This window comes from Canis lupus, chromosome 1, assembly GCF_011100685.1.
Source record: "Canis lupus familiaris isolate Mischka breed German Shepherd chromosome 1, alternate assembly UU_Cfam_GSD_1.0, whole genome shotgun sequence".
NCBI classification, from domain to species: Eukaryota; Metazoa; Chordata; class Mammalia; order Carnivora; family Canidae; genus Canis; species Canis lupus.
Genome location: NC_049222.1, coordinates 62,785,825 through 62,810,214, shown reverse-complemented (window position 1 = coordinate 62,810,214; position 24,390 = coordinate 62,785,825). Strand labels below are relative to the sequence as shown.

General features: G+C 41.2%; 1 protein-coding gene across 2 annotated transcripts in view; it reads right to left on the bottom strand.

Moving 5' to 3' along the window:
• The window catches only part of CLVS2 (clavesin 2), a 71,044-nt gene extending 52,271 nt beyond the window's left edge, over nucleotides 1-18,773 (bottom strand). The window contains exons 1-4 of one of the 2 annotated variants that reach the window (XM_038526697.1): nucleotides 18,493-18,773; nucleotides 16,830-17,033; nucleotides 16,074-16,699; nucleotides 5,039-5,213 (exon numbers count right to left, since the gene is read on the bottom strand). In XM_038526697.1, coding sequence (XP_038382625.1) covers nucleotides 5,039-5,213; nucleotides 16,074-16,462 — 564 coding nt within the window. In that variant the 5' untranslated portion in view covers nucleotides 16,463-16,699; nucleotides 16,830-17,033; nucleotides 18,493-18,773. The remainder of the gene's footprint in view (nucleotides 1-5,038; nucleotides 5,214-16,073; nucleotides 16,700-16,829; nucleotides 17,034-18,492) is intronic. The other variant, XM_038526698.1, reaches the window with a different exon arrangement.
• Nucleotides 18,774-24,390: the final 5,617 nt, after the last annotated feature.

The following is a 24,390-nucleotide window of genomic DNA, read 5'->3' as shown; positions in this document are numbered from 1 at the left end:
TTTTTTTTTTTTCATTGCTAAAGAGTTTTAAGAATGATAGTATTTTATGAGAAAAAAATTAAAATGGAACAACAAGGACAAAAAAATATTAAAAAGAACATCGCTTGACTGTAAATTCAGTCCAAGATGTTCCAGGTATTTCCAAACATTTCATGTTTTAATTGGCTTCCCAGGGCTACAAGTCACATCCACTTAATCTTGTATTGATTTTCTAAGATGCTTCCTGTTACCATGACTACCCCAATCAATTAACTTCTTATAAGGAGCAAGATAATTTTCTTTCTTGTGTCTTTCCAATGAGGACTGAATAATTTATTTCCACAAAAATATCTGATGTTGCCTCTTATCTATCAAGGAACTACATTATGTTGGTAAAAATGTTGGAGGCCTTCCGCTTAAAAAAAAGTTTACAGATCCCGTACAGAGAAAGCATACAGAATTGCCCTGGACCATATATCACGAGTGGCTTATCAATCTGTGCTTGTGTTGATAAAAATTCTCTTTGGCTATGGAAAATTGCCTTTCATGTGGCCTTTATCATATTGAACTGAGAGGCTGGCAATCACTCAAGGAGGATGTTCACGGGGAAGAAGAAAATGGTTCTGCCACAGGCTAGCCATTCGTGACTTCTTAAACACAGCTCTGGAAACAATAGAAACAAGATCCAGGAAAGATATTGGTCTTTTGAGTCAGGCGACTTGGACTCAAGCCCTTAGGTCGTTTGAGAAAATTTGGGTAAGTCTCTTAAACTCCCTGAAGTTTCATTTCCCATCCTACAAAATGAGATCAATCTAGTTAGCTCCATGGTGGTATAGGGCTCTCTAAATCTAACGTCTCTATCCTTCTATCCAAGTCCTTTCTTCTACTCAAAATATCTTTCCAAAGCAAAGGAGTGACCAGGCCCACTTGCCTGTTCCAACCCTCCCAATTTGTGTGGAGATAGAGGCCAAACCACATAGGATGCCATCCTCCATCCCAGCCAGCCTTTCTTGGCTCATCTCTGGTCATTTGCCTCAATTCACTTCTCAGACTAGCCACCTCAAAACAGATTTATCATATAGCTTCAACGTCTTACAGCTTTATGTTTGTTCAAAGCACTTCCCCCAAGGTTTTCCTGCCCCAAACGTTCTTCCTATCCTTGTCCATTTAGCAAATTCTTGCTCATCCTTCCAGGCCACGGATATCCCCACAATTGCCACCTTTCCAGCTGTGCCTGGAGTTTCTCCCCGCAAAAAACAAAAGATTAATTTTCACCAGGTGAAACAATCTCATTTTTCATTTGGCTTCCAACATGAAAAAATATTTTACCCACCACCTAACATAAAAACATCTAGATGCTACTTAACCACACAGCGAAGTGATTTTTTTTAAAAAATGCAATCTGTGTATTGATAACCTAAGCATTAAAGCAAAAGATGGTGTTATTCAGATTCCTAATCAGCTTTAAATCTAAATAGTTTAATTAGTCACTGAATTGTGAGAAAACCAGCACATATGCAGAAAAATATGCCACCTGACAAATGAGCTTATCCACATCAATTACTTTGAGCATTGCTATCACCTGTTAGGTACAAGATGTATCATTTTGAATGTAATACTTTAAAATTGGTATAAATGAACAGACTGAGATTCAAACAAAATAATGTAATTTGCCCAAGTATTTAGTATGTAACAGGCTTGTCATCCAAACCCAGTCCTATCTGCCTCTAAAGCCCATTCTACTTTCACCTTTTCAGCCTGCACTTTGATCACAGGTAGGTCTTAAAAGCAATGGTTTTAGGATGCTATCAGATGCTACCTCTAGCCAAGTCATTCAAAATACTCATGCCTGAGAAAAAAGAGGTTGGTGTGTGTATGTAGACAGGTTATACAACCACCTAAAGAAGAAAAAAGATGGAGCCTCTTGAAAGCACAGTTACATTATCTTATTAATAATATATATCATTAAAGAGAGTTTTCTTCCTGGCACTAGACCCATTGGTGGCCTTTCTTATTTTGAGCTCAATTCCTTAGAATATTTTTTATGTTTGTCAAAATAAAAGTATCATACTATAGCATGATGATAGCATGATCTAAATTATCACTGAGTTATTAGAAATATCCTCATCTCTTAATTTTCCTGACTGGCTTCATTGAAAGGGGTTTACTATTGTGGTAGTACTGGTAGTCTTGGTGATGGCACAACCTAAAGTTTCGTATATATCTTACTTCAAACATTTCTTGGTGTTACATTAATCTCAAAAAAAGTTTATTGATGCTTCACATGAAACATATCAACATGCAACAATGCTTCTCACAGAGCATATGCAAAGTAAAACAGAGTAGTGATTAGAAAAGTCATAAAATGTTACCCCAGTAGCAGACAAACTAGGAAATCACGCACATCTCAATAAATGGAACATTGTTAGCACATTCTCTATTGTTATTTGGAGTTACTATTATTTTTTTATCTAGATCTAGACGTAGATATAGACACAAGATAGACACATTGATTCAGAGCATTTAAAAAATCAGTTCAAACTGGAGAAAAACTGGAATTAAAAGGTTAGTAACTGGGCAGCCCGGGTAGCTCAGTGGTTTAGCGCTGCCTTCAGCCCAAGGTGTGATCCTGGAGACCCGGGATCAAGTCCCATGTTGGACTCCCTGCATGGAGCCTGTTTCTCCCTCTGCCTGTGTCTCTGCCTCTCCCTCTCTGTCTCTCATGAATAAATAAATAAAATATTTAAAAAATAAAAAAAATAAAAGGTTAGTAACAGGGTGGCTCAGTTGGTTAAGTGTCTGCCTTATGGCTCAGGTCCATGATGTTAGGGTCCTGAGATGGAGCATGGAGTCGACCTCTCCCTCTCCCTCTGCCCCACCCCTGTTCATGCTCTGTCAAGTCTCTCTATCAAATAAATAAATATTTGAAAAATAAAATAAAGGTTAGTAACATGTCAAATTTATTTCCCAGAAAGAGTTCCTTTCTTTTAAGTGGCTTCCCAGTTGGCCACCAGGGGAACTCAACCTCGCTTGCTCAGTCTGGGTCTTGGAAGAATGGAAAGGGACTGAAGCATTCCAGGCCTGCCCTGCTGAGGAGGGGATGTCTCCCTCTCCAACATAAACACAGAGACTTACACTGACTACAGATCCTGTCATGCTGACACTTAGCACTTAAAAGAAATTCTGATAGTGGCCACAGCTAATGGGGAAGCTTCTAAACGTGTCCCAGTTGTCAGTATCCCTCCCCTGGAATGACTGACAATGCTACTATTACAGGACTTCACACAGCATGTAAGTTGGCAAATAGCAAGATACCAAGTCTATTCTTGAGACTTCTTTTTCTCCAATCTCTTACAAATAATATGAGGCCTCCAGTTCTTCATGTAGCTGAAGGTTTGGCCTATCGCTTGTGCAAAAAGAGAATGGTAGATTAAATTTTTAAAAAATATATAAAAGGCTAGATTACTATTCTGTGCTAAGTAACACGGTTGTGGTAACCAATTTTCTTTACAAAGCAAAGGATGCTTTGTACACTGCTGGCAAGGGAGCAGATTAGGACTGATTCTACATGATGTACACATTTCCAAACATGCTTATCCTGTGTCCTCTCCCAACCCCCATTAACTGCCTCTATGGAGTTTTAAAAAAGATGTTGTTTAAGAGAAGACAGGAGCAAGGCTGACTCACCCAGAGCAAGTCAGGAAACCTGCACCAGGGAAAAGCTATGTAGAGAAAAGGATCAGTGTGCCTTATTCACTTCACAGGCATAATCCAAACTGTGAATTGAATTTGGTTAAGATGTCCTGCTGCCTGGAGAAGTGGACCATTTTTAGTGAGTCATCAGCCATCAATTTAGGTGCCTACAGACACAGTCAGAAATTACTATAGAACAGAGATCTGGATAATTTTGGCTATTCAACATAAAAAAAATAAAGTCTAGCATTCTGGCCTAATGAATGACAGAGATATAATTAGCCATTTTAAAACAAGTGATATTTTCAGCAGTAAAAGTTACAAAAATTAACTGTTGATTTGCAAACTTCTAAAATGCATGTTGAATATATGGAGAACAAATAGCAATTAATATCACTGGAGGGTTCATTTGCAAAGTTTTGAAAGAATCGAAAATTTATTCCATAGATATTGTATGTGAAATATGATAAACTACAGAGAGAGCAGAAGAAAGACATCCTAAAATTTAAAAAGAAATAGTCAATAGTAGGTTTATGACATGTCACTAATTAATAACCATTGATTTTTCATTTTATAGTTCCTAACCAGTTCTTCACTGGAAGATGCACCATTCCTATGTAAATTCCATATGACAGCCCTTCCACCAAAACAACAACAAAAACCCCAAGTAAGTTTAGAGAAGTAGTTCAAAACAGTGATTCCAAATCATAGATATCAAAAGACATATTGATTGCCTTTTTCTTCTTATTATTATTCATTCATGAGAGACAGAGAGACGCAGAGACACAGCCAGAGAGATAAGCAGGCTCCCCACAGGGAGCTCAAAGTGGGACTCAATCCTGGGACTCCAAGATCACACCCTAGGCCTAAGACAGATGCTCAACCACTGAGCCACCCAAGCGTCCCTTGATTGCCTAACAGTTTTCTGTGCGACATGAAACATATTCCCAATCTACCAGGTTAAATGGAATAGTAAAGCAAATTTTGAGCTAATAATTAATATACCCCGAAAAAAGAAAGAGAAATAGAACAAAAAAAAAAGCCTAAATAGCTAATAATTAAAATCCAAAATGTGCTCTTTGTTCTGATTATCAAGATAAAAAAATCTCAGGTCATCATCAATATTTATGCTTAGTCATAGTGAGGTTTGCCCCCAGTATTACCAACTCTGTCTGTTAAAAGGTCCACATCTTTCAACTTTTCTTCTATCATCCTTCGCCCAGTGTTGTAATATTGGGGCTTAAAAATTATTTTAAAAAATATTTTTGTTATTCTTTTTTTAGTAAGATATTTTGTCATTCTAACATATTAGCTAAGAGAGTCAAATGCAAAAGGCTGAGAAACTGGGTAATTTGTAAATCTTTACCTGAAGGCCTTCAATAGCCAGTCGCAGCATGCTTGGTGTAAGTTTGGAGGCTTGCTTGAAGGTGAAGTTACTCCAGTCTATGATCAAAACAAATCCATTGACTTGAAGCTCAGGATCTTCAATCATGGCTTCTAAAGAAAGTAAGATGGCACGCAAAATATCCACCAGCGTGTACCTATCAGCAACAGAAATATACTGCATTAAATCTAACAACCACTTTCCTCAAAACTATAGAAATTGTTTAGCACACTGAAAATTCCCTTTAAAATACCTCAGGAGTCTGAAGATAATTTTGTTTAGAAATCTCCTAAGAAGAAATTTACTTGCTGCACTTCAGGGACATATTAGAATTTAACGTGTATCCTACCAAAACAAACGAAAATGCTCTTGAAAATATTTTGTTTCGTATTTTACAATCATTTCCTTTACCTCCAGGCCTTCCTAGGATTTTCTAAAATCTCACCTTAACTATCCTGAAAATTAGGCATCGTGCTTTCTGAAGCAGCTCAAGAATGGCCTCAGTAATACTGACATTTCACACCTTGACATTTGGAAAATTTGAGAATGAGATTTGAAGGAGTTTCACCAATAAACACGAATACTAGGGTTAAACAGCTATGGTTAAAAGTTTTAGTATATTTTAATTACTCGTATGGAGTTTATATCATAAAGATGCAATTAAAGATAGAAGGGTATGTGATTGAGTCTATATCTTTCTCAACCTCGCACCCTAGTGCAGTGCCTGGCATGTTGTAGGAACCCAATGAATGCTCTTTGCATTCCTGTAAAATGGGAGTAGACGAGAGTGCAAAGACACTAATTATAATGTAAGATACTGCCTCAGCGAAGGCAGAAGGAAGAACAAAGGAAAAAGCCAAATGTGAGAAGTATTTTAGAGGGAAACTTGTTAAAATTCGATACTTAGACACAGAAACTAAGATTGAAGGAAGAGTAAAGGAAGACACAAAGATTCTCTAGCTTCCATGCCTAAGTAAATGGTAAAATCTTTCATCAAAATCAATAATGCAAGACAAGGAGACAGTTGGGAGATGGTGGGAAATGTAGAGTTTGGAATAAAACCCACTGCATCTAGAAGTATGTAGACCATCCAGAAAGATATATTAAGGAGACATCAGAAAAAGTAGACCGTAAACTGACGTGAAAGCTGGAGGGAGAAAATTCCAGAGTCAAAAACATACAGAGCCTAAGTTCAAGTAAGTGAAGGAGGTCATGGAGTCACAGCTGAGAAGCAAATCAGAGTGTTATTCAAGAAAGGAATCCCAGCATTTCAAGAGGAATAAACAAATTTATAAAAACACTAACATTTCAGGGTTTTCCCCTCAGATATTCAGGTATAGACATCTAGGAAACACCAGACAAAGAAATCTTGAAAGAAATCAGGTGGGATGGGGGGGGGGGGGTGGATTAGGAGTAGAAATCCCTAGCACGGAGTGGAAGTGATGGGCTCACCAGGAAAACAGTATGAGGTAGTGAGCACGTATGAGGGAGGAGTTCCATTTTTTTTTTTTTTTTTTTTACTTCTAAAAACATTTGGAGGCGAATGGAGAAAGCACAGTAGTCCAGAAAGGAACTTCAGGCAACTTTTCAGTTGCTCTGGGTCTCATTTCCTCATCTATAAAAGCAGTAGTTTGGAATACAATCCCCTTGGGATCCCAGCATTACTCAGGCATAGGGCATGGTGTCAGAAGACTTCAAGATGGAATCTCTTCCCTGTCCCTCATTAGCTGTGTGGTCCTGGACATGTCATTGATCTATACTTCTGAGTATATGAAGAAATGGAAGTGCCCTCATATGAAAAAATGGGAGCACCTGTAATTATCTTATTCTATCTCATTGGCAGTAGGGAGGTGAGGTGGGGATGGGGAGGAAAGTCAAAGACATGATTCACGTAAAAGCACTTCCACAGTGCTACGTATACAGCAAGTGTTCAGGTAATGTTGGTTGGAATACAACAGAACATACTTTTTTTTTGTAAGGGTAACACATAGACACAGAGTACTAAGAAGGATATAGTCGGAACTGAAGGCTATTTGTACATTATACTTAAAAACTGATGATCTTTAGACAGCTTATTACTCTTATAAAAGGCAAGGACTGAGAGATAATTTTTAAATTTTTGGAAGGTATACAGCATATTTTAAGGATATAGCATCCTTAGGCCTATAAAATACTTCTGAATACATAAGATAATAAAATTTTGTGTAGAGCTCTATTATCTATTTGTCTTTAAACCTGTAAAATATATATAGCTGGATACCTTTATTTGTCACTCCATGGCTGGCTTATCTCCTTTATAAATATGATGGCCTAACCCAGTGTTATGACAAAAAGCCTATAAATCTACACAGACTGGAAAGATGGCAGAAGAAGGCTGCATTTCTGATTTAAATTGAGCCACCTCTTTAAAAAAATATATTCGTTTTAGTTCCTGACATCCACAATAATAGTATGGTAATAAAAAATATTTTAATTAGAAAAGCCCAATTTAGCATTTCTCCCCAGTAAGATCACTTTTACGTTACCTATAGGAACACCAAAGAGCATTAACACCAAATAGCATGAAATAAATTTGAATCTGAAATCAGCTTTGGAAGGATGATGTATTATATTCAGTGAGAACAAACCATAGCATCAGTAAAGGCAGAAATCAAGATGCAAGGTATCTTAAATAACACACTTCACGCATGGTTTTCCAAAACTGAGGCCAAATCAAGAGAAAAATTTATAGACGTTATCAGCATTCCCAAGGAAATATAATAAGGCAAATCCCCTGATCAGCAAAGGAGAAAATCAGGTTTGCAAAGTTTTCAAGTGTAAACCTCACCAAGTTTTTAAATGTAATAGCTTTCTTCAAAAAGAGAATCCTCTGATCTTTATATAAATCATTTTGGTGTCCAAATTGAAGCAAAGAAACATTAAAACATCTCAGCTGACTGCATTCAAAGGGCAGGTCAAAGCCACTCTTGACATTCTAGTCCCCTGTTGTCAAACATGTCACATCGCTACCATTAGCAGCTCAGCAGGCTACTCATAAGCAGAGCATTAGGACATGAGATCTTGCCAAAGTCTGTAAAATATCTCCCAAAGAAATGGAGGATTTTATGAATTTTATATCTTCAGGAATCCTACTGTCATTCTTCTTCTGTTGGAAATTATCTTTACCTGTTATAATCTACAAACCTGAGGCCACCGCAATGAGTACCTTGGTGTTTGAGGCCTCCTTCCCAACTGTAGGAGCTCCACCATTGCTATTCTTCCCTTGTATGTTGGAAGAAAGCCATAAATAACAAACTAGCACATTAATGCAGCTCTTGACTCTTGACGTTGCTTCCCAAAACATCATCAAGTAAAGCCTGAATCTGAAATCAACTTGGAGAGGATGATGCATAGCCTGGAGTAAGAAGAAATACCAACACCGGTAAGGAATTTTACAACTGGGACACCAGACTACCCAGACCATTGCTCTTGAGAGACAGTGGAGCTGCGAAGCTATGTAAATACCGTCTGGAGGAGACTGACACCTGTATCTGTGGTTCACTAGCCATCCAGTCAAGAAGAGCAGGGCAGCTTGCTCGCTGCCTCTGGCCCTGCAAGGACAGGGGAAGCTCAGCGGCCTGTGCTCCCCTGGGCCTTACAGAGAGGCGTCCCCTACCATTTACAATCCATGCAAAGAGCAACCTAAATCACAAACAGGTCATTTCCTTCCCGTTCCCCAGCCTTTTCCTTCAGCCTGACAAGGAAAAACTGGCACCTGGGCAACACACTGAACAGCACCACGCCAGGAAATTTCCCTTTGTCACTAAATCAATCAGCTAAGTCCTTCGTTAAGGCTGCCCCACCCCTCAGTTTTCATTAAGCCACGTTTCTCCCATCTGAAGCACTTCCTATTAGAAGGGTGCTGAGGGGAAGACAAAAGGCCCCAAATCGCCTCTCTGATGCCTCATGGTATCATCAGCGCTAGGGCTGACGGACCTATCTAGGTGTTGTATCTTACTGAGTGCTAATAATAATAAAAATAGCTTCATCTGTGTCATCATTGAAGATTTCCAAGGTGATTTCAAGTGCATGATCTTAAACTCAAAACAAGCCCAAAGTCCCTCTGCTGGCTCTGCTCCTATTATTTCGGAGATAAGGGCACAGGGTCTCCAAGAATGTGAATGGTTTGCCCAGAATCGGCAGGGGAGCCTACAGGAGAAGCCAGGTCTTTGGTTTCTCTTGCACTTCCCAGGGTACCTGGGTTCTCTTGCACTCCCCAGGGTACCTCACCCCCAGAACACCCATGAATCGCTGTCCTGCTGTTTCAGGTCTCCATGGCCCGCATGTCCAAAGGCAGGGGAAGCCCATTCCCAGTGTGGCACCGTGCCAGGTTCCAGGGCATGCTTCAGCCTGGCCCCAGCAGCAGGCTTTGGTGAAGGAAAGCCAAGAAGACATTCATGAGTCTCAATGGGAAGAGGAGAGGTCTACAAAGCCTACAGAGAATATGATCTCTGAACCACTCCTCTGTCTGGCTTCTATCACGGAGCTCAGATGATTAGCTGTCTGAGCCTTGCGTTAGTTTTACTGCTGTGGGGATGTAGGTGAGTGAGAACAAGTGAATCACCCAAACGGAAGCATCTACAGGAATAATGTCTTTCATCGGGGGGGGGGGGGGGGGGGGGGGTGTAAAACAACATGCACCTACTGCCATCAGAATAAGATAAAATAAAATGAAACAGAACTGTGCTGGAAAAAAAACTGCAAAGGTCAAAAAGGCAGCTCTCCTTTTCAGGGTAGAAAGCAAACGTCTGCTGAGTGCAGTCCTTGTCTTTGGAAGATTTATTCTAGGAACTGAACTTTCTAATGATCTATGCTGACATTCATTCAACATTTTCTAAATGATAGATGCAGTTTTTTCCCCTCGGTTTGTTTTTCCCTAGACTCGTGCTGGTAACTGTGTGTACACACACAACACGTTTAACCAACTCACTTACTGGTTGTATGGTCATGAGCGAGGGTCTTAACTGACCAGCGCCTCACCTTCCTCATCTGCACAGTAAGGCCCACCTTAGAGGAATGCGATAGGATTTAAGAGATTAATTCTGTAAAGGGCTTAGAGGAGTGCCTTGCACACCACGCACGTTATAAAAGTATTTTAAACGAATTAATTAATTAATTAATTAATTAATTAAAATGAAACAATAAATAGTTGAATTCAAGTTACCAGAGAAGGCGATGCTCTCGAGGCACAACGCCAAAGAGGCCATGGCTGGCCCTTAGCCCTGAACTTCGATCAAGGGCAAACAGTACCCTCATTAAGCACTTAGAGTCTCTCTGGTAGTGATTTGACGCCTCATGTTTATTCTTCCCAAAGGTCATGTGTCCCTCGATGGTATAAACAACGTCTTATGCGTCTTTATTTGCCCCTTGGCACCTACTATAAAGTTCTATGTATGTAGCAAATGCTCAACTCAGGCGTACTTTTTTTTCAAAAATGATTTGAATTGAGTACTATTTGCTCAGTTTGTTATTTGATGTTATAAAGACTTGACATACAAGGACATCCTTTCCCTCCTGTCAGTAGTGTTGTCTATTATGTTAGTAAAGTATATGTACCTGCACTCAGTGAGGGAAAAGAGCTCAATCTTTCTCAGAATGGAGGAAATGTATTCATTTCCTAAGGACTACATTAATTTATTAACTGTTGGTCTCTGTTTTAAAATATCTTTCAACATTTCCTTTGAGGCATCCTTTCAGTGCAGTGTAGTAACCTCAGATCCTTCGCTTCTCTTCAATTTTGTTTAAAGTTGCATATCTAAAATGTGAACATAGCCCGGTTCAAGCCAGACCCCATCAACATCCTACTTTAAGGTTGGCACTCTTGGTCTTTGTGGTTATTTCAAGATTATTTCACTAATTACTGTATAATTGCCCCAGTTTCTAGGGACCGTCCTATTTTTTCCAGAAATTTGTTCCAATATTCCACTAACATTTGTCAGGACGTTTTTTTTTCTTTTCCATTTTCCATGGTATGAACCAAAGCATGGTTTGGAATGAGCTGCAGTTTCCAGAATATTTGTGAAAAGAGCCTCCTTATAGGAAGCAACACAGAAGCTCTGTGGGGACAGAAGTCCCATGGAATCCACACTTGCCATTTCCAGTTTTCACTGAATCTCAAAATCCACCCATAACACAGCACAACAATGCTTCCAGGATTTGAAGGGTGAGGATTCCTGAGCTTGACATGATATATAACACTGTAAAACAAAAAGTTGAAATATATTTAAAGAAAATAAATATAAAGTTTAATAAACAGGGACACAAAGTCTTCAAAAATGAGGCCTCAAAAGTAAGCCTATGTTCTTCTGGTGTTTTGGTTTTTGCTCTTAAGACTCCTGAGTATGAGTGTTTCTCCCTAATTATCTAGTTGATTACCCTTGATTATTCTTAGTAATTTTTACTGTATTTTGTTTTATTTGATTTTAGTGTACTTCCAGAGAAGAGTAAGACTTTGTGGCTGGGATTAAAACATATCTGTATAGTCTATGGCTATTTTAAAATTTTAATTTATTGTCAACATGACCTTCTTTCAATTTGGAGACTGACCACATTATTTGAATACATGGGCGCATAATCATAATTCAATCTGAACTTGCAGATGTCATTATTTCTTTTTTTTGTTGTTGTTAAAAAGCCACACAATAGGAACAAACAAGCCAAGCTGACAATAATATGTTTTGTAGGAAAATTCCAGGATACGTTAGAGAATCACAGCATGATGTTTGACCCGTGGCTCTTGCACCCCTTCTAGAGCTTCAGTATTATAAATGATAATCGATGTGTATCACAAGCCAAACATAATGCAGGATGGTCAGCACTTCTGAATTGCCTCTATATTAGGAATCATTTTGGTTTAACTGTATTTAATTGTTTTCCAATGGTTATTAACCGGATTCCAGATAAATGCTTGATTGATGTGCAAATATTTAGAGAGCTGCTTTATACGTCTAGTGAGGTAAAATACTACTTATGACCTACAGGCCGACTATCAGAATGCATGTCATCATTATGTTTCAGGTGACCCAATTTACTCATGAATATTCACAAGATTTATTTTCCAGTGAATTCAACCTCTCAGATACCTGCTCCTATGCTCTAGAGTCTAAACTGTGATCTACTTTCATTCCAAACTTCCTTCTCTTGAGACAGTATGATCTCTTCTTGCTTCACGTTACATGATCCTCATACGCTACCGTTGCAATCAGGGCGACAACTGAAGGTACCTGCTGAGTCCCAAGCCGGGCACTATCGTTCAGGAAGGAAATACAGCATGTAATGTGTGGAAAACTACTCCACCCTTAGTGAGCTGGCGTACTAAACAATTAATTGTTTTTAATTTTGAGGAATTCGCTCGTTTTCAGAAATTTATGTTAAACAATCTGAGAGAAATGAGATAAAACTGTATGAATCTTTACCAAGGTCCTCAACAAATGTACCATGAATCTCAACACATGTAATAAATCATCTGGCCCTGGTCTATCCTTTTTAGAACACCCACAGACCACATTGGAAGGCATTCTGACATTTCAGTATTTCAATTATTTTTTAGATATGTTGAAAGGCAGGTACACTGTAAACATCATTATTTTACCTTAGTCTTCCTGAAGATTCCATGTCTCCTATAAAAGATTTGGAAATGGTCCAATTCTTTGTCATAACCTGAAACTAACCTGCACCACACTGCAGTAGAAAGAGACACTATTTTATTTATAGTCACTATCTCACACACATTTACTGTTGCTAGTCTCCTGAGGAGCACAGAACACTGTCCTACAAATTTAACATAGGATAAAGTATATATCGGGTAACTTCCTACTTAGAATATTTTTTGATGCATAACTCACTGCAACAAATATCAATTAGCATTAACTCTGGTTCGCATGCTATTATAAATATGATAAGACCAAGATTTTGTCTTTTCTGTTATACAGATCAGTTATTTCAGAGGTCTTTACAAAATTTTTCAAAATTTCTTTTTTTTTTTTTAATTTTATTTATTACAGTCACACAGAGAGAGAGAGAAAGGCAGAGACACAGGCAGAGGGAGAAGCAGGCTCCATGCACCGGGAGCCCGACGTGGGATTCGATCCCGGGTCTCCAGGATCACGCCCTGGGCCAAAGGCAGGCGCTAAACCGCTGCGCCACCCAGGGATCCCAAAATTTTTCAAAATTTCTTAAAAAAAAAATCTTGCTTTTCCCTTCGGGAAGTTGGAAATAGCCTGTTTTCCAAATAAAAGGGATACTTTCATTTCTGGAATTTCCCTGTGTAATCCTGGACATTCCCATCTATTGTTTCTTTAAAACAATGCTATTTTACTTTCTTAAAACAACGCTACTTAAAAGAAAAAAAAATGTTGAAAGCCAGGCAATTCACTGAACAACTTAAGGAAGGTGGTCAGAATTATGATCACATGTGCAGTCTTCTCAAGAAACCCAAGCTGTGTGGTCTGACAGGATGAGAGTGGGATAGGACTCACAGGACAGGAGAGGCATGGGGACCAAGAGAATTCGGCATGTGGCATGTCCACCTAACAGAACAGTAGTAAGGTAAACATGGAGGGAAGGAGGCACAGATTTCTGTAAAAGTAAGTGAGATAAGAAGGGGGGCTATAGAGTGTAGAAAGGAAAGAGATTCAGACCCAAGGTAGGAAAAGGGATGGTGCTACCCTGATACTGGAAGGAAGGTACGGCCAGAAACCATCCTGCAGGCTTCAGGGCAGTTCTTATGCACATGTCCCAATGATAAAAGTCTAGAGAGTATGTCAAGAGGATAGAACTGTTGATCCACTAGTCCTTGTCACTGGATATATGCGGATCTGAGATGGGGGGGCAGGTAGGAAGAAGGAAGGAATGATTTAGGAGGAATTTTAGACCAGCTCTAAATAACTCATATACCTTCTGATCTTGACAAACTATAACTTTTTGATTATACATGTTTATTTCCAACTGCAGAAACAGAATCCACAATTTGTAGTCTGTAAGTCCTGATAGAGTATTTGTACAGGGCATAGCTTCTCATTGTTAACCTCACATATATGAAATTCTAATGTCTAGGATTTTATGTAGATTTAATAAAAAATGATTTTACATACCAAATAATAAATCATCTCCCATTATAGATTTCCAAGGAGCTAGATCTTCATGACCATACCCTTTATATGAAAGAATAAGACAGACAACTAAAACACAGTTCCTTTAGTAAATCTGGAGTCATCAACTGCCCATATACATGAGAACTATAAGTGACTTTCATCTTAATTAGTGAATATCAGTTCACTTATAAAGATAAGTGAAAAAAGTTCTGATCTATATGCACATCTCTGAATGCAATCTGCCCCTCTATGGGTATCTTTGACAGACTCTGAGATATATTTAAATGTAAAATCTCCATAGCTCCCATTTCACTGTAGCTCAATCAACAGAATACCAATCTCACTGACATATATGGATTAGATTCTTTCTTGAATATTTTTTTTCAATTTTGATATATACAATAATTGGTTTATATGACCCTACAATGTACATCTCAGATGGATGGGAACTTCTTAAAGAGAAACTGTGATCAGAAGGTAGCATTTCACAATCCTCTAAACTTTGCCACCCAATAAAAAGTAGAATGAGTAATCAAAATAAGGAATGGAACTCCATTCCCCCTCAGTAGTTAACTCTGTAAGTTTCTTAGCTTTATGATTCCTGAGGTAGCAATTTTCTTTGTATTTACCTAAAAGAAGTTAGAGTAGTTCTCAACTTAGACTCACAGGGAACAGGTGAATAACTAAAGAGTAAAACCCATTCATTTACAAAACAGTCTGAGAAGCCTTTCTAGAAAGCCATAAGATCAATAAGCTTTCTCAGTAACTATAAAAGTCTTTTACAATTGTTCCAGAGATGTTTTCAACTAACCAGATGCATCAAAAGTCACCATTCACAGAACTAAAAATACACCAATGTTATAACAACCAGTTCCTCATGATTCATAGTTCTGGTAACATTTTCAAGTCCCATGAAATATATTTAGCTTTGAACTTAATTGAAACTACCTTACACAAGACCCTTTCATAATTTGTTTATGTCTTTCAGTCTGAGAAAATAATTTTGATTGAGGCAGTGAAATAGTCCCCCTCTGCATTTGTCTGTTATGATACAGATGAAATAAGAATATAATTTCTCCTCCATTAAAAAGCAAGAGAGCTCAAAAAAAGTCTACCAACTACCATGTCTGAACATTTTTCACTTCCTTATGAAAGATGAAAAATCACTTCAGACAGGAAACACATTCCTTAGATTAGTGACAGGTGTAGAACGAGCACACCAGTCAGTCTTTATTTTCAGTGTCAGTAGGCATGCTCAGCGACAGAGGGTACAACTCTTCCTTCTCATTGAAGTGACACACATCATATTATTCCTTCATCTACACATCACCAAGCAGAAAAGTTCCCAAGCAACAAAACTACTTGATCTTGGTTGAATGCCAGGCTATTATTAAAAAATAAAACCTCAGTACTAAGGAGAGAAATGATGATGACGATGATGATGATGGTGATGATGATGATGGTGATGGTGATGATGATGATGAATCTAGCTTAAGAATTTCATTAGGAGGAAGGAGGAAAAGTTGTCTCCATCCTCATCCTCATTTCTCCACAGAACAGTAAACTTATTCAAGAGGTGAAAAATTTAGCGGCTTTATTTAGAAGTTGAATGCTTTTAGACTGCAGCACAGTGATATGGTTCAGGAAGCACTTAAAGCTGCAGTAGAGACTAGGTGCTCACTTCCTGAGTTTCAAAGGTAAAAATAAAAGCCTTACTCCCACCCCTAGATGACCCTCCCAGAACCCCAGTTTGTAGTTCCAATTTCTCTTTTTCCCCAGCCACATGAGCACAAACATCAAAGCTGTAAAACTATGACACTCAGGGTAAATTCTGGAAAATGGGAGAGTAAAAGAACCCCTAATACAAGTCTGAATTTAGGATTTACCTGCTCTGATCCCAGTTGGCTGCAAAAAGGACTAGAATCTTCCTGCCATAGTGGTCCAGGTTGGCCAGGCCCCCAGGGAAGCCATCCTTCAGAGCCTGCTTGATGCCAGGGTCCGTGGCCTTGAAGCTTTTGAACATGTCCAGGTTCTGCTGCCGGTACTCAAAGTACTGGGCCAGGAGGCGGAAGGCCTCAAAGTGATGAAACTTCCTGGCCCGCAAGAAGCGTAAGATGAAGGCATCATCTGTGCGCAGAAAGCCGATGTCCGGCCTGGTGATGACCATGTCCCTCACCTCCTGGATGTCCTGGTGCAGCGTGTCTGGATTCTCGTTGAGCTCCAAGCGAGCTTTCTCCAGGGTCTCGGGAGAGAGACCAGCTTGTAAATGAGTCATTGTTCCGCTTGTTCCTGAACCTTCCCTTCCTCTTGACTGTCCCGCGACAACACACCTGGCCTTGGCCACCACCGCGCTGCGTGCGGCCTCCGGGCCTCTCTGCAGCCTGCTTCCTCTTCTGCACAGGAAATTTTTTTTGTCTCGGTGTCCAGACTAGTACTTGCTCCTGCTTTCCCGCAGCTTCTTTTTTTTTTTTTTCTTCCCCTTCTGGGGGGTATAAACTTCTTTTTCCCACCTCTTAAAAAAAAAAAAAAAAAGACGCCTCACTTTGGTTTCCTCTCCCCTCTCCCTTACAGGGATGCGGACCTGCGGAGGGCCCAGCACCCCCTGTCCTTCCTCAATCCTAACAGAATGCCCCGAAGCCCACCCTGCACGCTTGGCACTGATCCGGGGAGCGTCCTCTTCTCTTCCGAGATGTAACCACCACCGCCCCCGCGCACATCTCAGCCGCAGCTCCGCGCCGCTTCCCTGGTCCCCCCTGAAGGATGCGCCTGCCGGGGCCCGCGGGGGCAGTTCCGATTAATAATAAGGTGGCTCTCCGGCGCTGAGCTCCGGGGCGGGGAGGGAGCGTCTTCGGCAGAAAGAAAAAGAGAGAAAGGGAAAGAAGGGGGGGGGGGGGGAGGGCGGAGAAAGGAGCTTATTTTTCTTTCTGCTTTATTCCAAGAGGTTATTAAAAAAAAAAAAAAGACGTTTGTAAGATTTTGTTTAAAGCGATTAGGTTCCAATTAGGCGGAGACGCTGCAGATCGCGCACCTTCCCTCCTCCCCTCCGAGGCAGACACAGGGTGATCTCAGAAGGCACCAGAAGGGTCTGCCCCCCCCCGCCCCCGCCCCAGCCCCAGCCCCACCCGCAACTTCGGCCTGCCTCCAGCCCTTTATTCCCACGGGGCTGTCCCGGGGGTGGGGGTGCGCAGGGAGGGCAGGGATCGCCCCCACCCCGGAGCTTCCAGAATGTGAGGGTGGGGTGGGGTGGGGTGGAGGAGGTGGAGCAGGGGAGCGGGGACCCAAACGGGAAGGTGCCTAGCTGCCCGAAGCCTCCTACCGGCAGCCCCGGGGGCGGGGGCGGGGGCGGGGGCGGGGGCTCTCCCCGGCGTCCAGCGGCGCCCGAGGCGGCGGCACCCACTCGGCTCCGCGGGCTGCAGCGCGGCGGCGGCGGGCGGCGGGGCCCCGGGCCCGCATCGCCCCCTCCCGGCCGGCGGGGTGGGGGTGGGGGTGGGGGTGGGGTGGGGGTGGGGCCGGGGCGCGCCGACCTAGGGCCCCCCGCGCCCCAGGTCGTCGCCCCGCGAGGCCATTCGCGCCCCCGGGAGGCGGCTGGAGGCGGCGGGAGGAGGCCGGGCGGGAGGAGGCCGGGCGGGCGGCCGCCGCCTTTGTGCGCCGGGCTGCGGGGGGCGGCGGGGGGCGGCGGGGCTGCTGCGGGGGGCGCGCCCCTCCGGGCGGCTGCTGCTGCGGCTGCTGCTGCTCCGGCTGCGGCTGCGGCTGCGGCTGCGGCTGCGGCTCGGGCTGCGCGGCTCGGAGGACTCGGCTCTAACCACCCCAGCTCCGCTCGAGCTGCGACGTAAGCGCCCCCTCGGCTCGCGCGCGCACCCCGCTCCCGCCGCCCCGGCCCGGCCGCCACCCTCCGCCGCGTCCAAACAGACCGGCCCCGACCGCAGCCTCCTCCCGCCGCCGCTCCCCCGCAGGGCCCCGGGAGGGCGACACCTGGCCGGGCGGGGCCGCGATGCCCGGCCGCCTCCCCCCACCCCGCACCCCCCGTGCCCCCCCGCAGCACCCCCGTGCCCGCCTACGGTCCCCCCGCGCCCCCTCTCCTCCCCCCGAGGCCCCCCCGCGGTCCCCCGTGCCCGCCCGCAGCTCCCCCGTGCCCCCCTGCGCGCCCCCCGCGGTCCCCCGTGGCCCCCCCGTGCCCCCCCGCGCCCCCCTCCTCCCTCCGCGCCCCCCCGCAGCGCCCCCTCCCCAGGCCGCCCCCCCCTCCGCGCCCCGCGCCCCCCGCCCTATGGGGACGAGACCCCGAGCGGTCGGTTCGCGCCAACTCACCTTCTCCGGGCCCCCGGGCGACCGCGCCGCCGTGCAAAGTGTCCGGAAATCCTCGGGACTTCGGGCACTGCCTGTCGCCAGAAATGTTTGCTGTCGACCAGAGGAGCAGAGGGGTTCCAGAGCGCCGCGTGGATGACGAAACCTCCGGAGGAACTTCTACGAATAGTGTCCCGGCCGTAAGGCCCGGCTGCTGGAGTGCCAAGGACCACCTGGGCCCGCGAAAGGAAAAGGAAAAGAGTCCCAGAGGAAGGACACCCCTCGACTCATTTCTCATCTCATAATGAAGCAAAGGTTTCTGCAGACACGTGCGCTCGTTCCCCGGACTTGTATCCGTCTGCAGACTAGAATCATCATAAATGGATGTCTTGGGGCTTAAGGTGACTTCCAAGGGTTTGAGGGCAAGGAATGTTTTCTCTTTTCAACGCACAGCATGTATTCCCGAGGTGTCACGGAGAGCAACTTGGGCTTACAGACTAGATAGAACGAGTCCTAAATTCCAGTCTGCACAGTGCAGCCAGTGTTTCCTGAGCTCCACTGCGGGGTGGGCATTGCCCTGGGTTCTATGCGTAGAATAGGTGGTCTCCAAGCTGGGAGAACCTGTCCTCCCCGATGACCGTCAGAACACTCAGGGTACAGGTGCACACTTTTCGTTGTTCTTCAGCAATGGTGTTCACAAAGAGAAAAAAAAAAAAAAGAGGGAGGACAGACCTCTAGCATTTTATTAATTAAATTAGTGCAAAGTTTTGAAAGAAACAGAATAAGAGAATACATTACACACGCGCACAGTCATCATTCCCAAGGAATTTACACTTTAAGTAAGAAACTAACACACACTCGCTCACTCATTCATACACACCCATATATAGTATCCTTCTAGGACTTTATATAATTATGACTCTTCAAAAGCATTTTGAGTATAATGTGAACTATTAAAATAATTCGGTTCACAGTTTAAAAACCTTTGAAAAATTTATTTTTGGCCAATATTCTAGAACTTGAAGAAAATGTGTGTTCTTTTGAACTGCAGCAAGAGGGTTTATAAAGAGATTTCCTTGATACGGAGAGACAGCGCTCCATAGACCTCTTGTATTTCTGAATGCCTCAGGCGCAGAGCATGAACTGTTGTTTTCCAGACTCTTCTCAAGGCTGTGTGTACAGTGTGTATAGTGCACAACTTTGGAAGGGAATTGGAAGCTAGGGATAGTAGTACCTCCATCCGAGTGTAAGGTTTGCTTCCCTGATCTCAAAGCTACCGTCCTGTATGTAATGCCACCCACTATGTGTACCAATATCTGACCCTCTTCTCTTAGGCTTGTAGGAATCCGGGCTCAGGAAACAAGCATGAAATATGCTGGTGCTTAGACTGCTTCTGTGCCTGAGTGATAAAGTTGTTTCTCTCTAACCCAAGGGTTTCGCAACTTCTTCTATGGCAGACATAAAACTCCGGCCAGCTAAAGTTAGCTTGCAAGTGGGGTTACATCTTAGAACCGACAGGTGCTTAAAAACCAATTACTTAATTTTGTTCTCTGAGACCCTTCTCAGCAGTAGAGCATATTTTTAGAAAAGAATAAAATTAAATTTGTTGGTCCAAGGTATGGTGTGGCTTATAGTTATTGATGATATTTTTATTATTTATCAATAATCATTGATTCAAATAAGATTCATTTTATTCTATCAATATGTCATGGAAATCACATCTATCATGCAGTAGGTCTGTTTGGAGTAGGTCAGGTAGGTAATATGCAAGAATTTTTTCATTATATTCACAAACTGTTAAGTCCTTACTCCAGTAATTTTACCACTAGTCTCTCTCTACTTTAACAATTGAAATCAGTTCTGAAACCAAAATAAATATACAGAGTAATCTAAGGGTTAAACAAGGTGTTTATCCAGATGACTTCAGAGCATTTGATTCCCATTCAACATTTATTTACTTGCCCAAATTAACGCAAAGTTATGTAGGAACTAGAATAGGAGAATACATTAACTAAACAAAAGGATTCATTAAAGTATTGTTGGAAAAATAGTTACATTAAGGACTTCCGGTGTTTTCAAGGAACCCGAAAGCAGTTTGGTTTATTGCCATATTTAAAGTGGACAGAGTAAGTAATTTACATTTTAAACCTTTTCATCCCATCTATTGTTAAATAAAGTATACGTTCCAAAAGGGGCACGAAACAAGATGTATAGTTCTGTGGGATATTACAAAGCAATCATTTGTATAGATACCCACCCAGTTGAAGGAAGAGAACATTGTTCGTACCTACAAAGCACCTCTCTCCTCCTCTCCTAACTACTTGCCTTGCCTTCCAACAAAGGAAGCCACACCATCTTCATTTGGAAAATAATCACTTCCTTGTTTTTCTTTAAAATTTTACAAACTAAGTGACTCTGCACCATAATTTCGTTTTTCCTGGGTTTTTTTCTTAAACTTGAATGTAATCATTCATTGTAATTTCGTGATTGGCTGCTCTTACTCAATATTATGTTTGTGAAATAGGACTCCTTCTCCCAAGTTGTTGCGTGTAGTGAGTTCATCCATATTCAGTGATGACGCATGGAATTCCATTTTATAAACAATATACTTATCTGTTCTACTGCTGATGGAGATTTGAGTTGTTTCTCTATTTAGGGCTTTTATGAATCACCATGTATAAACATTCTGATCTACATCTCTTGGTGCACATGGACATACGTTGGAATGGAAGTGCTGGGTCATATGGAATGAGCATCTTCAAATTTACTAGATGATGCCAAACTATTTTTCAAACGGTTGTGCTATTTCACCCTCTCTGCAAAAGTATATAGGATTTCTCATTGTGCCACGTTCTCACGTACCTTACTATTATCCATCGGTTTAACTTTATCCCTTCTGATTTTGAACAGGTATATTGCATGGTGATTTGGGTATGATCTCCATGATCGCTAACGAGGTTGAACAAGTTTTCGTATTCTTTTGGCCATTTGTAGAAAACTTTTGTGTGAAGTGCCATTGCTCTCTTATTTAATCTTTTGATTAACATCATTTTAAATTTTAATATAGCTCAATTTTTCTTCAATGAATAGTGTTTTCTGGGTCCTCTTTAAGAATATCTCAAGGTCACTCAGATATTCTCTGATATTTCCTTCTAGAAGTTTTATTGTTTTTTGTCCTTCACTTAAGCCTACAGTCCACCTGAGACTGAGTTTAGTGTATGGTGTGAGAAAGGGAGAGAGTATTTTTTATATGAATATAAGATGACTGAGTACCATTTATTGAGACTATTTATTGAAAAGATGATCTTTTCCCTATTGAACAGAAAAGCTACCACTGTCACAAAATAATTGTCCACATATGCATAGATTTGATTCAATATAAATTTTAAATCCCACAAGACAAGTCACTGTTTTAGAAACAGTATTATTCCTCAGTGGTTCTCAAAGTGTAAGCTTCAGACCAGTAGAATTAGCATCACCTGGGAACGTGTTAGAAGTGTAAATCCCCACCTCTGACATCCCGAATCACAATCCTGGTATGGGATCTCACAGTATTGTCTGTCCAGCCTTTCACATGACTCTAATTTACATTAATGTTTAAGAATCATTGCTCTGGATTTACATACACATTTATCCTTTTCATTGTTCTTTTTTCCTCCATGTATCTCTGAGTTTCCACAAATAGTTATTTTTCTTTTACTTGAAGCACACCCTTTTAACATATCCTTTAACACAGATCTGAGGGCTAAAAATGACTTGTCTTGTTTGCCTGAAAGCCACTTTCTCTTGATTTCCCCCTTGAAGAATAATCTTGCTGGGTATGAGAGTCCGGATTTGCAGCTATGTTCTTTCAGCACTTCAAATATTATAATCCAACTCTTTCTGTCTTGTAGTATTTCTGTTGTAAAGTTAGCTTTCACCTTTTCATTATTCTTTTGATAGTAATCTCTATTTGTCTCTAGCTGATTTTATTTTTTCTTCCTTTCATTTTTAGCAGTTTCCTTTTATGACTTTGCTCATTTATCACTGTTTCATTCTTGTATTCCTTTATACAATTTAAAAAATCCTTCTTGAGAGTTAGAGGGCTTCCTGATGCTATCTTGAGGGCTCTCATGTGCCTTTGGAACGATCTAAGTCATAATATCTTCATATGTTGTTTCTGTTCCATTTTCTTTCTCCTCTGCTTCTGGAATTTCAGTTACATGGGTATTGTATCTCCTCACCATTTCCTCTGGGTCTCCCTATGTGTCCTCTGCATTTTCCACCCATTTTTGCCTCATCTTTCCTTTTGGATATTTTCTGTCTGAATTGCTTTCAGTTTATTAAATCATTCATCAACTCTTGCTAGTCTACTGCTGTTTTAACCGTCTGTCATTCAGTTCTTAATTTTGTATTTTCTAGTTCTAGGATTGCCACATATTACACAGACAGATACACACATATATGTCAATTATGCTGGAATTATAATCTGTTTTTATCTCTACAAATGTAATAGATAGTGATTTTAAATTCTTTAATAACTCCAATACCTGGGTTTCTGGTGGATCTGTTCTATTATTAATTATTGTTTCCATTGTTTCTCTGGTTTTTGTTTTTAATTATATTATTTCCTTGAGTTTCTGCCTATTTAAAAAAATTGCATCCTGGTCAATGAACTAACAAAGGTATTTATATCAATAAATTAAGATCTAGAATGACTTTATCTTACTCCAGAGAGTTTTTGCTATAGCTTTTATCCATCACCTTGTGTCCATACATATGAACAATTGGGCACTAGAACTACAGATCAACTTTATCTTATTCCAGGGAGTAAAATTATTTGCAACTGAGCTGCACTCTGTATAAGGACAAGTACATTTCTAGTATACTTCCCTATGGTGGGCCCTGGAGTCTAACACCTATTCCCTAGACTTTTGAAGCTATCAAAAGTATTGATCAGCCTCTTAAACTCTCAGCTTCTTTTTCATCAATCATAAAATGACCCTCAGGAAAAAGCGGCCCCCAATACCGGGCATCCCTGCTCTTCCCTCTGATTCTCTGTTATTGTCTCTCTGATAGCTTTAGGTAGGGTTTCCTTTTGTTGATTGTCACTTCTAGATGTCTTCGGGACTCCTATCAATCTTCAAAATACCCAAACTGAGTTCTTTTTTCTTAAGAGACTGTAGGATAGTTTAAACCAGTTTCCAAATTCTCTTAGTACTGGCAGACATTTTTTAATGTTGGAGACCATAATTATATATCTACATCTAGAATGTATAATTAAGAGGTATATAAAACTATTTTACCTGTAGGAACAATGCCTGCATTCTTAAATCACTCTGAGAAGCTCACATGTTCATGAAAAGAATAAAAATTTATTTTAACATTAGAACACATTTCTAAATTTTTCCTTCAGTAGTTATTTCTCAAATGCTTATTTATTTTATCTGTAATTTCCACTTGCAGACAAGTGACAGTTGATCCTTAAAATATAAGAAAATGTTTATATGTTTAAAATTTAATTAAATTAAAATCATAAGTTGAAGATTTTAATTGAATTTTTATTTTGAGACCATTTTATATTGATATGCAGTTTTATGAAATAATACAGAGATCTCATGTACCCTTAGCTCAGTTTCTCCCAATGGTAACACAACACAATCAGGATATTGAAACTGATACAGTCAGGAAACAGATATTTCAATCACCATAAGGATCCCTCCTGTTACTCTTTTATAGCCATATCCACTTCTTTTAGCTCTGCTTAACTCTCAGGCCCCCAAAACCATGCCCCTAATATATCTAAATGCACTGAGATTTTAAAATTTTCTTCCTTCCACTAGAGGATTCATAACCAGTAGTTTCCCTAGCATAACAGAACATTAAGAGAACTTTGAAATAATATCTTGACCATTTCCATCGTCACAATCATAGTACACAATC